This window comes from Schistocerca cancellata, chromosome 8 (assembly GCF_023864275.1).
Source record: "Schistocerca cancellata isolate TAMUIC-IGC-003103 chromosome 8, iqSchCanc2.1, whole genome shotgun sequence".
Lineage (NCBI taxonomy): Eukaryota > Metazoa > Arthropoda > Insecta > Orthoptera > Acrididae > Schistocerca > Schistocerca cancellata.
The window spans coordinates 13174024-13190967 of record NC_064633.1 but is presented as its reverse complement, the minus strand read 5'-3'; the positions used below and the strand labels follow the sequence as shown (position 1 = coordinate 13190967).

At 36.6% G+C, this 16944-nt stretch overlaps 1 protein-coding gene across 1 annotated transcript in view; it reads right to left on the bottom strand.

The window, feature by feature from the left end:
• Positions 1-2895: 2895 nt before the first annotated feature.
• LOC126095264 (odorant receptor 4-like) overlaps positions 2896-16944 on the bottom strand; it is a 44792-nt gene continuing 30743 nt past the window's right edge. Inside the window, exon 3 of the mRNA XM_049910025.1 lies at positions 2896-3076. Within this exon, the coding sequence (XP_049765982.1) occupies positions 3020-3076 (57 nt within the window). The 3' untranslated portion in view covers positions 2896-3019. The remainder of the gene's footprint in view (positions 3077-16944) is intronic.

Below are 16944 nucleotides of genomic sequence, written 5' to 3'. Positions count from 1 at the left end.
AGTAATCCTTGTGTTGCCCATGGGCGGTGTGTCGGACTCCGGTCTGCATTTGTTGAACAAGGCTGCTGTTAGACTTGCCGGGTTCTTTTCAGTGATTTTGGATGCCCTTGTACAAGCAGAGCAGAGCAATTTGACATAAAATTGTTTAGAATGAATCCTCTTCCTTCCAGATCTAGATCTACATGGACACTCTGCAAATCATATTTAAGTGCCTGGCAGAGGGTTTATCGAACCACCTTCACAATTCTCTATTATTCCAATCTCGTATAGCGCGCGGAAAGAAAGACACATATGTCTCTCCGTACGAGCTATGATTTCGTTTATTTTATCGTGTTGATCGTTTCTCCCTATGTAGGTCGGTGTCAACAAATATTTTCGCATTAGAAGGAGACAGTTGGTGATTGGAATTTCGTGAGAAGATTCCTTAGCAACGAAAAACGCCTTTCTTTAAATGATGTCCAGCCCAAATCCTGTATCTATTCTGTGACACAAAACGTGCTGCCCTTCTTTGAACTTTTTCGATGTACTCCGTCAGTCCTATCAGGTAAGAATTCCACACCTCGCAGCAATATTCTAAAAGAGGACAGACAAGCGTAGTGTAGCCAGTCTCCTTAGTAGATCTCTTACATTTTCCAAATGACCTGCCAATAAAACTCAGTCTTTGGTTAGCCTTCCCCACAACATTGTCTATGTGTTCCTTCCAATTTAAGTTGTTCGTAATTGTAATACCCTACGTATTTAGTTGAATTTAGCACTTTTATGTTGCTTTATCGTGTAACCAAATTTTAACGAATTCCTTTTAACACTCATGTGGATATTCTCTAAGTTGTGTTGACTATGCGTCAAAAGACAGTTCTCTTCAAGATAATTCACGCTGTTGGAACACAAAATATGTTCCAAAATCCTGATGTATATCGACGTTAATGATATGGACCTGTAATTGAGTGGATTATTCTTGATTATTATTATGACTTGTGCAACTTTCCCGTCTTTCGATACGGATCTTTCGCCGAGCGAGCAGTTGTGTATGATTGTTAGCTATGGAGCTATTGCATCAGCACACTCAGAACGGACCGTAATTGGCATACAATCTGGACTGAAGACTTGCTTTTATTAAGTTATTTAAGTTGCTTTACTACCCCGAGGATATTTACTTCTACGTTACTCATTTTGGCACCTATTCTCGATTCGAATTATGGAATATTTACTTCGTCTTCCTTTGTAAAGGTATTTCGGAAGGCCGTGATTAGTAACTCTGCTTTGGCAGCACTATCTTCGATAGTGTATCCTTTGCTATCTCGCTGAGACGGCATTGATTGTTTCTTGCCGCTAACATACTTCACATACGACTAGAATCTCTCTGGATTTTCTGACAAGTGGAAACTGCTGTAAGCATCTCGCATTGAAATCCGCGCTAAATTTCGAGCTTCTGTAAAAAATCGCCAATCTTGGTGGTTTTGCGTCTGTTTAAATTGGGTATATTTGTTTCGTTGTTTCTCCCACAGTGTTCTAACCCGTTTTGTGTACCAAGGGGGACCAGCTCCATCGTTTGTTAATTTATTTGGTATAAACTTCTCAATTGCTGCCAATACTATTTCTTTGAATTCAAGCCACATCTGGTCTACAGTTATATTATTAATTGGGAATGAGCGGAGATTGTCTCTCAGGAAGGCATCAAGTGAATTTTTTCTGATCTTTGAATAGGTATATTTTTCGATTATTTTTGGAGGATTTGGGGATTAGAATATTCAATCTCACTACGACAGCCCTGTGTTCACTAATGTATCGGTTTTGATGCTCATTATTAATTCAGCATTATTTGTTGCTAAGAGGTCAAGTGTGTTTTCACAACCGTTTACTATTCGCGTAGGCTCGTTTTACAGGGTATGCAGTGTGTGGAACATTAAATATATCCTCAGGCCACAGTAGCCAGGAAATGGTCTTCAATCTCGGAGGGATAGAGGACAAGGCACTGAAGAGAGGAGGATGTTTTGTGTACGAAATTCGTATGAGGTAACATGGCTAACTGTGAACACTCCAAACATTTAATACATGATTAAAACAACTCATTTTTATGTATTTACAGATAAATGAAATATAAACCCAACTTGTATCACTGTGAGTTAATTAAAGCAATGTCTCCGATTCATTTGGGCCCATTCCTGTAATTCTTTATTGTGGTGATAACGTCGAACAGCTAACTCCCTGCGTATCTTGCGAGTTTTGGGGAGAAGAACTCATTGAGCGGCATCTGAAATGCACGCGCGGATGAATAAATTTGCTTGCAGTCAGTAGCCGCGCAGACAGCGTCGTCTGGCGCCGTCCACAGCGCCACCTGTTGGAGGGCGGAGAGGCCTGCAGCCATTCAGCGTGCCTCGCTGAGGCCCCTGCTGGCGGCCCATTTACAATTTGCGTCCTATGCAGACGTGGGCGGACCGCAGGGCGCCGTGCGCTGCCAGCATAAAAACCGTCGATATCGCAGGGAACAACTCGATCCAGTGCAGAAATCTGGCCATAGCTTCAGAATAAGTCTGCCATCATCAGTGTCGTGAGAAATTAAACAGTTACTAAAGCTTAGAGTTATAGAATCTGCACCAGAACTGTCCAGCACTGAAGTAAAACCATTAGCTATTAAGAGTGAGACGCCTGTTCCAAAGTCAGTAAAGTGAAGGAAATGCACGTACAGGAGAAATACTTGAAACTGAATTTTCTTAATTGTTCTTGGAAGCTTGAGTTTTCTAGCTCACAATAGAATCAATTTTCCAAAGATATTACTGTCGCACTTAAGTACAGCAAGACATGAAATATATACACAGTTCTTTTCGATGATCTTCAGACATCATAAATATAATTTCAAATGGATTATCTTAAAAATAAAGTTTTACAATGTTCAGCTCTATTCAGTTAACTACTTTCTTTTTTCTTGCTTTGTGATCAGTGTGCAGTATTAGATGCCAGTGTCGTTCCAAATAAATCATTCTGCGCCAACTGGACGTTTGGGCTGTGTGGTGAGGGACGGTTATTTGTCGTTCATCTGGTTGAGAAGGGCGTAGTATGAATATGATGCGCTGATGAGCTGAAACATCAAGGTACAAAATATTGTATTAGTTCATAGTTTGTGTAACTAAAGAGAGAACAGTCGGGGTAGTAGTTCAGTTACGTACATTCTGACACATCTGGATTCCTTACAGACCCACAATCAGGTCATAAACTCGGTCATTTACCTTTTTTAAGGTCATGCACGACATTATCTATGACTGTGAATGTATGTTCTCATCAGAATATTAATTACCAATTTTAAATGAAATGCCCCAACCCCCTGGACTGTCCATTTACCCCTTCCCTTCACGCTATCTCCAGCCATTCGTAGCACAGTATGAAAAATCCAAGAAGTTGGAAACACACCAACCATCTTAACAGAAAATGAAAAAAACTGCTCTCATATACCTGCCTCCGAGCAATTACACAGTGCAGTATTCCATATCTCCAGCCAGTCATGGTACTGGGGTAAATAGTCCTATTGTGTTAATGAGAAATTAAAAACCCATTCCTCCAATATCTCTTGGCAGTCGTATTGCGGTACAAGTAAATGAAAGTAGAACTTTTCTGTGCTTTACATCCAGTAATCCCTCCTCTTTCCAACCAATCCAGTGTGTAGTATTTAAATGGTATGTAAAAATCGTGTCATTTACATTTGTTGTGACGTACTCTACCCCAACTTCAACGAATCAGAGGGAGGTATTAAAACAGTGTCAATTATGTGGCAAAAATTATGTTGCGCTCACATTAAAATTAAGGACATTCATTCTTTATCCTTGGCATAAAAATAGTGTCAAATTATATTACTTACATACACATATATACCGCTGACATAATGTTGAATTGACTTCAAATTCAAAGATATACATTGTATACATATAATGGTACACAAATAGTGCGTGGTATACCCACTCTTTCTCCTTTCCTACTATCACACCCTAGTATTATAAGGCAAAAGCCAACTGCAATGTAGCCCATCTGGGCTGTGCTCAAAAGTATCTGAACAACCTGAATTACTTGTCAAAAAGTATCTCACACACATCTCCCCTCCAATCAGAGCCCAGTTTTACTATTACAGCGTAGCCCCTTCTTGAGTGGACTAAAACTATTTTCATTATTTTTCTAAAATATGGAAAATGTTGTCAACTATGGATGCATTATTGACTTCAAAAAAGTCGTTTATAGATTGTCTTACCAATCATATTTGTAAATTTCTTGCAATAGATTGTGTAGTTGTCAAACATGACTTCTAATTTAAATATATTTCCGGAAACCCTGAAAATTTGAAATAAAATTGACTCCCGTTTCACATCCTAGATATTAAGTGTCATCAGCAGCATCACAAGTTCAATATCTGTACCACGAGTTGTTCTCCCTCTGACCAACAGGTAACTGTATTGGTAAAAATGTTCCGATGTCGCCCTAAGGACCAACAGAACCTTAAATTATTTTCCACATCTGAAATGTCAAAATAATCTAAAATAGCTGCAAAATATCACATCAATGCAAAAATGTGATGTTTACGTCGGTTATCATAGTGCTGGTTTTTCATTAAGTTATTTCTGTCTGTAAAACATGATTGTGACATAAATTAAGAGAAATACAACTGATAAGTTATCGCATACTGTTGGGGTTTAGTTGCGGTTAAGTGTAGGAAAAGGCTCAAATTACTTTACGTGTTGTATGATGTTTGTAAGAATGTCATAATCTTCTAACATGCTTCAGAAAATATTCAGGTTGATTCAGTATCTAAATAAGTAGAGTGTATTCAATCTGTTAATATGCTTGCTTTCAGCAGCTTATGTTTGTAAGGAAGGAAGGGAACGTTGGAACAACAAAGATAGTGCATCACAAGAAAAAATAAAATTGATGAAACTACTACAAACAAACTGTTGCTGCATTCAGAAATATGGCTCGATTAAAGGTCTATAATCAATTACACCACCACAAAGACACATACCCAACACAATTCGTTTTTGGGGAGAAAGGTTTGGTGTTCCGTTTCAGGGAGGAATAAGCTATTTTATTACAATATATCACTTAAATTGTCAAATAACATGGATTGCTCATAAACCCACTGACGAGAGACGACCAAAGACAGTAACAGATAGGGAAGTACCGAAAGCCAAAGTACGTCTAGAAAATAAACTGTTATAAATCACTTTTTGTGAGATTTATCACTATTTGCCAGCACAATGAAGCTTCAAATTAAATATTTCCGCTTCTAACCTGTGTGTATTACTTATTAAAACACTCAAAACTTGTATATTGAAAGTACTGCTAGGATCTTTTCGCTCAAGCATCACTCGTTTTCAGCGAAACTTTGATACGGGTACTACACATTCATTCTCTTTGAACTTTTAAGAACAATATTTTTCTTCTAAACTACCTGTATAGCTAATTAATTGCATGTTTAACATAATAAGGAAGATTTCTATGATATTTCAACCAAAAATAATGTTACTTGTAAGATATAAAATACTTTGCATGCTTCTAATTAAATATTGTCTTTATTATGTATTAAAATAATCAACGTTTTCTTATTGGGACTTGTGATAAGAACTTTAAGTTAAGCAGCACTCTTAAGAGTTTTATGTTTTATACCAATGAATGCAACTGTAAAAATGGAAACGAATGTCATTCTTTCAAGAATGGCCATATATATTTCACAATTAACAAAGTGCAGAAATGTGTACATTAATAATCTTTGATATTTAATTTATTACAACAAAATAATACGCCATTACTGTAGCTACAACAAAAATCTGGTGCACAGTACATGACAAAAAGGAAGCTGCAAGTTAACTCAAACTACTATGTGTATGCACTCTCTTATCGTCTTCAAAACACATTTTACATAGATGACCATTGTCAAAATGAGCCCTCAGCATTTCGTGGTAAGAGTTGCACTTTTCGCCAGCACGGTTAGCGTCTCTATCTTCAGTGCTGTGCACATGTATTAGATCCCCGCTACCTTCACAGAGTTTTCTGAGGTAGAGAGGTGTGGAACGAATTGGGTAGGGAGGTCTGGAACTTAGTTACACTGTAACGTTTAATGTTTACAGCTGCAATGATGCAACAAAACGTTTGGGGTAAGTAGGTAAGGTTAGTGGGATAATTTAATAAACTTTTGGGGCAAGATGATAAAGTCTGAGAGGTAATTTGAAGCAATTTGGAATACATTGATGAAGTTCGAGGGGTTATTTGACTTAAATCTGGGACAATTTGATGGGGTTTGAGAGATAATTTGATGTAGATTTCGAGCAAGCTGTTTTTATTTGGGAGGGGTAGGGCAAACAAATACACTTTTGGGGCTAACTGATACAATTTTTGGGCAAGTTGATACACTTTCGTTGCAAGTTGATATGCTTTTTAAGAAAAATGATACAGTACTTTGGTGTAGCTGGAAGTAATTTGATACAGTTTACTAGTGCAAACAAATTCAAAACGTTACATGTATTATTTTTAAATCAGCCTCATAATCATTTCTCAGATTTGTACACCACTCTAAATTTCTTCTTTCTTTGTACTGCTTTATTTAATGAGCCGAAAAACTACAATATCTCGTCTTGATAAGTAACAATTTGCTTGCAGTGTTTCCAACATGCGTGAACAAGTCTCAGCTTGTTTACTCAGCTTCATACTGGCATCTGCACTTGTGCATTGATGCAGTGTCCAAGCATGTTTAAAAGGAAAAGGTATGGCCAGTTTATTTCATTTTTCTTGCGGTTTCTTGTGACGCCGTCAAGACACAAAAAAGCCAAAAAAACTGAAAGAATCGTATTTGAAGCATCAAAATAAGTAGGTGGTACTTCGATGAAGAAAACCATTAAAAAATATTTGAACACATTTCATAATAGTTCAGCGATTCTGTCGAAAAATAGAAACTCATTCTCCTCATAATGGTTCATATAAAATAACTGACAGACTATTTTCATTTTCCGTCACGCACAAGTATCATACTGAATCAATAGGTTAAGTACAATACTTAGCGTTTGTTACCGTTACTCAATGAAGACGTGTTTACTTCAGTTTAAGCCCTTAATCCAGCTGTACCTGCTATTGAGTCCAAAGCATCAACTGAAGTTTTGCCAGAGGAGGAGAAGAAGAAGAACATGAAGAAGAAGTGTGAACTCTTTAACTTCCCTATATTCGCTTACCATTACTTAAATGTGACATTAACGAGACATTCCTCCGAATTTCAGACAGTAGCTCTTCTATGCCTCAGTTGGATGCAAAACATCTCATCAGATTTTGAAGAGAAGCAGAAGATGCCAGAATTTCAACTTCCCACCAGACTCAGAGAGTAATAATGTAAAATAATAATATTTATATAGTTTCTTACAATTAATAAGTAATGCAGACAATTAGGATGTGTTAATATTTACTTTGAAGCTAGTAAAGTGTGCGAAATCTTACTCTAATAAAACTTTGTTTCCTCGAATCTTCGTAGCTGTCTTGCATATTATAATAAGCAAGCAAGCTGCATGTATTTTAATAGGCTAGACTGACACTTTAGAGACCGGAAAATGTTTAGCTAAGAGGTCCATAGACAATGCAAGTGTGCTACGCTTGACAAAATTTTCTCGTAAACGAGTGCTTCATAACTTAAAATTTCCTAACAGTTTTACCAACATGCAAGCTCCGAGTGTTTAAGTAAGTATTGAAAAAAATTAAAATTGAGCTAGATTTAGTAGGCTGCTTCATTCTGCTTTGCACAATGTGTGGAATCTCTCTGTAAATCGTAATCTTCTGACTGATACGCTCAGCCCAAATATCTAAGGACAAAAACTTGAAGTTTAGCGGATATGTCGATCTTGTATTGTGAGGATCGTTTAAAAATGGGATTTTTCGAAATTCCATTCCAAAGAGGGTCAAGTAAGGGTGAATTATTTTTTTAAGTATATGTCACTATTAAGGCAATTTTCAAGCTAGAACTACAAAAATTGGTACCTGGTTTCTCGGTAGGAAAGAGAAATCATGCGTTTTTCAGGATTTTGAGAAACTGAACCCCCAGAGCAGTGAAAGATTGAGTGAAGTTTGTTTTAAGTGAGTCATTACTAAAGATGTACTAAAGCATTTTTTAAGCCTCTGTGTTAGTTGGAAATCCAATCCCAAAAGTGCTGAAATAGGAGACGAAATTTTTGTGAAGATATTTCGTTCTGGAATCAGAATGCCTTTTTGGTCAGAAATAAATTCGGAAAAGACCATACTTCTATGGCTGAACTTAATCAAAGAAAGCTACTTAATAGGGACCACAAGAAATCAGCGTTTTTGGAACTGCACAGCAAAAGAAATGAATTTTTAACACATTAATATCTCAATGGGCCTGATATATGTTTACAAAATTATTTTTACTTGAATTACTATACCAAATAATCATTGCTGATGACAAAATAGGTGGCACCTTTAAATGTGATTGCATTTACAGGAATATTCGTATGAGATGGGTCAGTTCAGTGCGAGATGTAGAACTGGCGCTAATAACTGAAGAACGACTTATCAGAGTTGTCTCTTTTTCCTTTAACTCACTATATGAAATTAAATTAAACCCACTGGAACACTTTCATTATGAAACGAATGACAGCCATGTAAAAGGTCACTAAGTCTTTTATAGTGTGTAGATTTACACTTTAGTAACTGGTTCAAAAATATATAATAATTTTTTAAGAAAAAGAAAAAAAATCTTTGCTGACCATTCAGGATATGTAAAAGAAGCAGCAGGTACTGAGCTAGTCTTACATGTAATGCAGTTTTATTTTACTCCAATTTTCATAGAGATATTTCTTATATTATGAGAAGCGTGGAAACTGTGTGCGTTTACATAGTTAATGTACACTAGTTAGATGCTGAAACACTGGATACGAAGCTTTATTGTTGTTGTAAAGTGCCGGCCGTTATGGCCGAGTGGTTCTAGGCGCTTCAGACCGGAACCGCGCTGCTGCTACGGTCACAGTTTCGAATCCTGCCTTGGGCAAGGATGTGTGTGATGTCCTTAGGTTAGTTGGCTTTAAGTAGTTGTAAGTCTAGGGGACTGATGACCTCAGCTGCTAAGTACTGTAGTTCTCAGAGCCATTTGAACCATTTTGTTGCAAAATGTGAGACGTAAGCTGTAAATAATTTATAAATAATTATAGTTATTTTCGAGATGTCGACTCTGACATTGTTTCTGGAAATGTCACATATCACTCTGTATGTTTGTCTCTCGAGTGTATGTTTCCAAACAATCCACATCCTTCTGAACTTAGAGACGTATGGCTTAATAAAGCAGCTTATTTCTTCCCAAAATCCAATATGTTAATCCTTCCATCATTAAATAAAATTGTATTGTGCATGTGTGTGGCGGTACACTTATTACACGTTGATGCAGTTAATTAGATGTATTTTAGCGAGTCAGCAGTAGTTTGTGTGTAATACTTTTCATCGATCGTGTTTTTTCCCTTATCTTTGTTCTTCCCAATCTCGTAAACTGGTGATTAAAAACAAACGTGACAGAGGTGAAGTTTTTAGCAGTAGAGACTCCTTTTAGTCATCGTGAGAACAACTCATGGTATAGAGATCAAACTTGCGACGCTTTTCAAAATTAGAGACCTCGGTTGGTGACAGTAAGAAACTGGGACGTGTAACAGCAGTTCATTTTTTTTCGAGTTTTCAAGGTTTATGGAACAGTATTTAAGGTAAAATATATGTTCAACGTATTCCTAATTCGTTATTTACTATTTATAAGCAAATATTAGCTTTTAATTTTTATGGGAAATATGTTATATAAGTATTCCAATACTCCGCTGCAAATGAGCTACAAGATTGCTGGAAACAGGGTGAGAATCTCACAAGAGTGTTGCAGAATGGATTGTGCTGAGAAATAATTATTGAGAAAAAGGTTTCGATATTTAGCACCGTTTCTGATTTAATTAGCATTTGATTTCGCCTGTCAGACGTTGTGTGGGCAAATTACTTTGACCCGCAGAGGACGGTGTCGCCAGAATTGTTTTTCCTTTGGTGTTCTAAAAGCGAAAAAAGTTATAGAAGAACTGGACGTGGGATGATAGTAAGGATGAACAGTCTCTAGTGCTATCATATACGGCATGAGAAGAACTGATACTAATTGTATCTGGTAGACCGCAAGAATTTGTGTTCGCAACGGCCTGATTGGGTAGCGTCAATGCTAATTAACTCGGAAACAGTGCGACACACTGAATGTTTTTCTTAACAATTATTTCTCAGCCCAGCCTACCCGGCAGCACATTTAGAAATTTTAGAAACTGTTTGTGATCACCACCCTTATATCTTTGAATGTAAATCTGTTATCGGAAGTTGACTACATTTTCAGTAGTTTAGACACTTCATATACTTTGATACATTATTTTGATCAAAACATTTCTCATACATTTAGTGCAGGCTAGATGGGATTATACTGCAACTGTAATAGTAGGCTGTGATTGGAGTAGAGGAGAGGGATACGTGTTATGACCATTCATGATAAATAATGCAGGTTGCGTTGAAACTTTTTAGTACAGCCCGGTTGGGACTACATTGTTATTGGCTCTTCGATTATAATTCTTATAGATAGAGAATTGTACGTTGGAACTGAAATCTGAAGCTGTTTTACACGTTGTTTAAGTACTACAACCTGATTTGTAGGAAACAGGAGTGCGTGTGCAGTATAAAGTGCAGACTTCTGCTGCGCAGTCGAAACTATCTTGGCAACATGGTGGCATTATCCTGCAACATAACGATGCCGTTCGGCAACATTCTTCAGCGCCTGGACTTGATCATGCTCAGTTTTTGTCAACATTCCACATATCGCTGTACGTGAATTATAGAGCGGTGTTCCAGAAAGTCAATGACCAGCGCGCTTGTGCATTCAGAAAACAAGTTCATCATGACTTTTTCGGATTTGACATGCCTGTTGTTTCGACTGCGCTGCAGAAGTGTCGCTGCGAACTCCCCAAACATCACAGTCTGATCTCTCCCCATACGATTTCCGTATTTTTGGAGCCATGGAGAAAGTCATTTGTGGCCGTCAATTTGCTTCGGACGAAGACGTGCGTGGCTGTATACCATCATGGTTCCAGAAGTAAAGAGATACATTTTTTGTTAAAGGCAATGACAGTCTTCTCATACTGAGAAATTTATTAAAAATTATGACGATTACTTTTGAAATAAGAAACAGTTTACTTATTTTCTTTCCCAACAGTATCGTTTTCATTCCACTACCTCGTAGCCGCTAGATACTCATACAACAGAAGAAGAGCGAATAGTTTAAACGTCATGTTAGATGATGTTTTTGTGGATGCCACTATGTCATTCCAGAAAAGCCAGAGTAAGCAATGTGGTGAGTTAATATGGCTCACTATTTGCGCATCATTTAATATTTGTAGTGTTGTTATCTGCCCTTCCATACAGTGGTCGAACTATGTATCCCTAGTCATCAGTGATGTGCATCCTGCTTGCTGCTCCTGCCTGCATCTACTATCTCTTTTCATAATTCTTGGAATCTAGCAAAGACATCCACGATACTCCTACTATCCATTTACCCAGCTACATGTTCTACCCATCTCCATTTGATTTTCTTTATAGTACTCTCTAAAACTTCCAATTCAGTGTTAAATGTGATCTATTTCATCCTCAGACTGTCTCATTAATTTGTAACACGCGTCCTCCCATTGCTCGCTTCACAATTCTCTGATTTTGAATGTTCTCGGCATAATTTTCCAAGTATCAGTGTCACAGGTAAGGCCAATAATGCATGTGGACGGTAGACTTCACATTTAAGACAAACTGCGGGGGGACCAAAATAAAACTGGCTCGGAGATTATTTCAAGCATCTTAGGCCAGGCATCCTATCTTATATCATCTGCACCAGCAGCGGATGATATAAGCTTCGTTACCTATATTAAAGTGCATAACTTTTTTTCTTGGTCATTTGTGTTTTCGTTTCCCTGCAGCTTCTTGATTTTGAAACAGTGTTTAATTTTATAAAAAATTCTCCTGTTTGTACTTTATAAATCTAGTCGTCCGCTTCGACTGACCTGCATCTAAATCTCGTCATTCAGTCATGTCTATTACTTCAATGTTGATCTGTACTGTTTTGTTTAGGATGTATTAATACATATTCTAGTGTTTTTACGATTGATATTGAGGCCTATTTTGAAATATCTTCTATGAAGTTGTTTCAGATCTTCCGAAAGCTTACCTGCGCTACAGGTTAAATAAAAACCTCATCAGGTCAAGGAAAATGGTTACGATATACTCCATTAGCATATATTCTTTCTTAATTTTGCTATATAAAAAATCTGCAAACATTCTCTTGGACTGATACATGTAGCTTTCATGATATGGAACACATTTTCCTGACTCATCTTCGACCTTTGAATTTCCCCTAACATCGGGAAACTGTAATGAATGCAGCAGTACAACGTGTATGTTTTTCGGAATTCCATTGTAGATTGAATCACGATCTTGTCCCATGATTGTTGATTTTCTCTGCCTCGTGATGACTGGGTGTTGTGTGCTGTCCTTAGGTTAGTTAGGTTTAATTAGTTCTAAGTTCTAGGGGACTGATGACCATAGCTGTTGAGTCCCATCGTGCTCAGAGCCATTTGTCCCATGATTGTTGACACAACAGTTTTTGCTGAATCTGGAGCAAAATCTTTCTAAATACATACGGAAGCCAACGACTTCACCCATACGAAGTATTCAGATCTATACTTTCCCTCACGCCTTGCGAACAATCTACTGTTTTGTGTCCCCATATACAGGGAGAGTGCTATTTTGTGTGATGGAAATCGAACACCTGTGGTGACGATACTGTCCATAAGGCTGCAACACTTTGTCTTGTCTGTCACTGTTCTTTCCAAATAGTGCATTAACAATTCCAGCTTTGGTGAACAATCATTCTTCATGAACACTTTTCCCTCCGCCTTTGGCTTTAACCACATGTGTTGAATCGTCGCAATCCAGAGACGACGTTCCTTTCTTCATACCTGCGTGTGTTTTATACATGTCATATCGGATTCATTTTTTGTTTTCAATGCTTATTTACGTTTCTGTTCTACCTACTGAACCAAGTAAAAATCTTCGAGTCGTTGAAGAAATTTCATCCTGTTGCTAAGCGTTGTACCGTCTTGAAAGTTATCGGATGATATTTGATGACTAGTTTGACTTTTTCGGAAAAGTTTTCAGTAGTTTGTCACACTGTCGAAGACACCTCCGTATGTTTTTATCTAATTTAACAAGTTGTAGATTTTAGTATTATAGTTTGCTGGAAATTCTCGCTTACTGTTGTAATACAAGAACTGTATATTTGAAATTTCATTACTTTCCTGCTTCTTCTCAGCTTTATGAAATACTCGCACCAGTAATCCATATGTCAATAATCATCATTTTCTGTAGGTGCTGAAATTATCATTTAATTCAATGTAAGATGCCACTGTTCATTGTTCTTAACAAAATTCCCATAAACCGTATTTCTGACATCATGGTAGACGACTCAGCATGTGAGTTCTTGCAATTAAGAAATGATTTACGACTGCCACATCACATACAGTTTCATTACTGTCTGATATGCAGTAGGCCTATATCTCATGCTGTCCCATTTCCTCACGTCATGCATACAAACGTAATTACACAGTTGTTGAAATGTTGGAATCCATTAAAAACCACACCTAGAATTGATAGCTCTACTGTTTAGAACTTTAATTAGGACAATAAACTATGACCGTAAGTGACAGCAATACAATATCTTGTACTTCAAACCAAGACCTGTCAGGAAGACTGTGGATAAGACAAGAAGTAGAGGACAAATTACGTAGAAAAGAAACATTGAATCAAGAATTCTATGTAGCACATCTAAAGTTAAGTAACAGTGTAACACCTTTAACTTTTCATTACACTGCACAGTTTTTAGAGAGATATATATGGAACACAAACAGACATATTCGGCGTAGCAATAACAAGAAACACGAAAAACCTGTACACATCCAGCATCACATACACAATCCACACATGAATTTGAATCTGATTTTCAGTTTTCCCCACATTTAGAAAATTTCACAAATACAGAATTCACATATAACGAAACAAATCTCCTTACTAAAGGTCTGAAATACAACATAGCCCCAGCACTACAGGAAAATTCTGTAAAGCATTTGATAGCCACTGCTAAAGTTGCAATAGATGTAGCTAATCTCTCATACAGAAAACAAAATGAAATTTCAGTTAATATTACAAACATTATAGACAGGGGATTAAGCAGTTAGAATACCAACAAATACCAGACCAAGACAGAACAGAAAATTCGACACAACGTAAACCATAAACGGCTATTAAATGATGCTATAGCATTAAAAGCTGATAAAGGGAATAGTGTGGTCATACTTAACAAAAACGACTATTTAGATAAGGTCATTTCATTCTTTGAACCTAGCAATATCACAGAATTAGCACAAAATTCTATCAACAGACGTGCAGCTAAAATTAAGAGAGTCATCAAAAACTGTAATACCATTCTCACTGACGATGAGGAAAGAACATGCACAGTAATGAATCCAACAACATCAAAATTAGGAGCCAAACCAAAGACACATAAACCGACAGTTCCCATTCGGATTGGAATTAATTGCATAAATAGCCCAGCATATCTGATAAGCAAAAAACTAAACACTCTAATAACAAAACTTTATACATTCAACCAAAAGTACACAATGTAAAATTTGCGTAGTCTGGTAAGAGATATAAAAGTCATTCAAATACCACCTAATGGTAAATTTGTTTTATTTGATGTCACTAATCTATACACCAATGTGCCAGTACAGGAAACAATCCATATAATAAAATATAACCTGTTACAATATAGGAAAATATCCATGGCTGGAGCACTTGAAATTATTCTTTTGGAAACAGCATAAGTACAAAATTATTTTGAATTTAACAACAAAATTTATACTCAAGCAGATGGAGTAGCCATCGGTAGTAGTGTAGCAGGCAAATTAGCCGATGTTTTGCTACATTCTCTGGAAAATAAACTCCTTAACTCAGATTGGCCTATTCTCAACGAAATTGTATACTATTTTAGGTATGTTGATGATACCCTCATGTTGGTAGATACCAAAAAGTCAACCAACTACACCCTTAAATGAAATTAACTATGGAAACTGAGAAAGACAGTACCACTAACTATCTAGACCTCACAATTGGCTAAAATAATAATCGCCACACATTTGATATCTATAGAAATAATACCATTTCTGACATTACTATAAATGACAATTCCTGTCACCCAGTGGCTCATAAACTACAATTTTCCATTGAATGATTCATAGATTAAATAACCTCCCATTAGAAAACCCAGCAATTCAAGAAGAACTTAACACAATTTGTTATATAGCCTCTACACATATTTTGACCTCAACATAATCACAAAATTATATTACAAATATAAAACACAACAGCAGAACACAATACATAGCGAGATATGCCTAGCTCGAGAAACATCACCGCCACATAAAATAAGATAAGTACCGGCCGTCTACCTTGGTAGAATCTCCAACAAAATTAATGCCACAAATATTCGACTAGCCTTTGGAACTAATAACAACCTTTCAATAAAATCGCTTTCCGCCACCACTAGAACATCGAAATATAACCCAGGCATATATAAAATAACATGTGTCAGCTGTAATAGCTTTTACATCGAACAAACAGGAAGAAATTTTAACGTGAGATTTAAAGAACATACTAGAGGGAGCGAATATAATGAGTTGAGCTTCTTTTACACTTGAAAAATCAAAAGTACGCTGCTGACACGATCGAAAATGAAATGCAGATTATCCCGAGAAGACAAAAGGTTTTGCAATGAACATTCTTGAGGAATTAGAAATTTATATGTACACGACAAAATACCCACAGGAAATATTAAACGAACATACAGAATTTAGAAGCAAATGCTACCTTAAAAACTTTATTGAACTTATACAACACGAAAATGGGTAAGTCGGAAGTAACATACGCAACAACCAAAGATAATCGTAACAAATTTTAGTTAGTAATATAATATCGCTGTTCATCTGTACAATCTTTATAAAACATATAGCGTCGTAATAGCGGAAATGTCAAACAGCTGTCACGTCGTAATTAACCTTTAATTTTAACATCTTGACAACAATATTTACGATCTTATTAAAGCAGTTACAGTTACAAAACAATCCACTAACGACGCAATATGGACGTCACATGAATCTAGACGTGAGTACAAGACAGCTACTTTGAAATGGATGACATTTACATCCATACCTATTCTCACCAAAATTGTAATTGCAGGTACTTTAAAATGGCGATAAAGCCAAAACAGTCTGATGTAATTGTAAATAAAGGTTACTCGTTATTAGCAGCTATTTGGTGTATCTAATCTAACAATTATGACTGTAAAGTTGAGGACCACCTAATGGTTGTGAGTAAGTCACGATGCAAGCGTTCAGGACCTTACACATATTGTTAAGCCTATAAGGAATAGTTTACTGTACTTGCATAAAACTAAATGAAGAGGTAGAAGTATGGATTTTATTATATACGTCAAGAAGTATTTCTTCAGTGTTTTTATGATATTATTCACTTTGTAATTATGATTGTCCGTTTCCAACATTATTTAAATGTTTTGTTTCAAACACATATTTTTATTTTCTTTCTATAAGACTAGATCTTTCTTTTTTCAGTAACTGAAAGAGTATCACTCGTTTCTGTTTGGAGTCTGTACTAACTTAGAGACGAAAGCAGGAGAGGGTGCGTTACACCTCGCTCTTTTGTTCACATTACCGTCGATTGAATTTTTTTCAATTTTTGTCGATATGAAATACGCCACAGGTTTATATTTAAGAGTTAATGTATTTTTACTGCAATAGCGGAGCA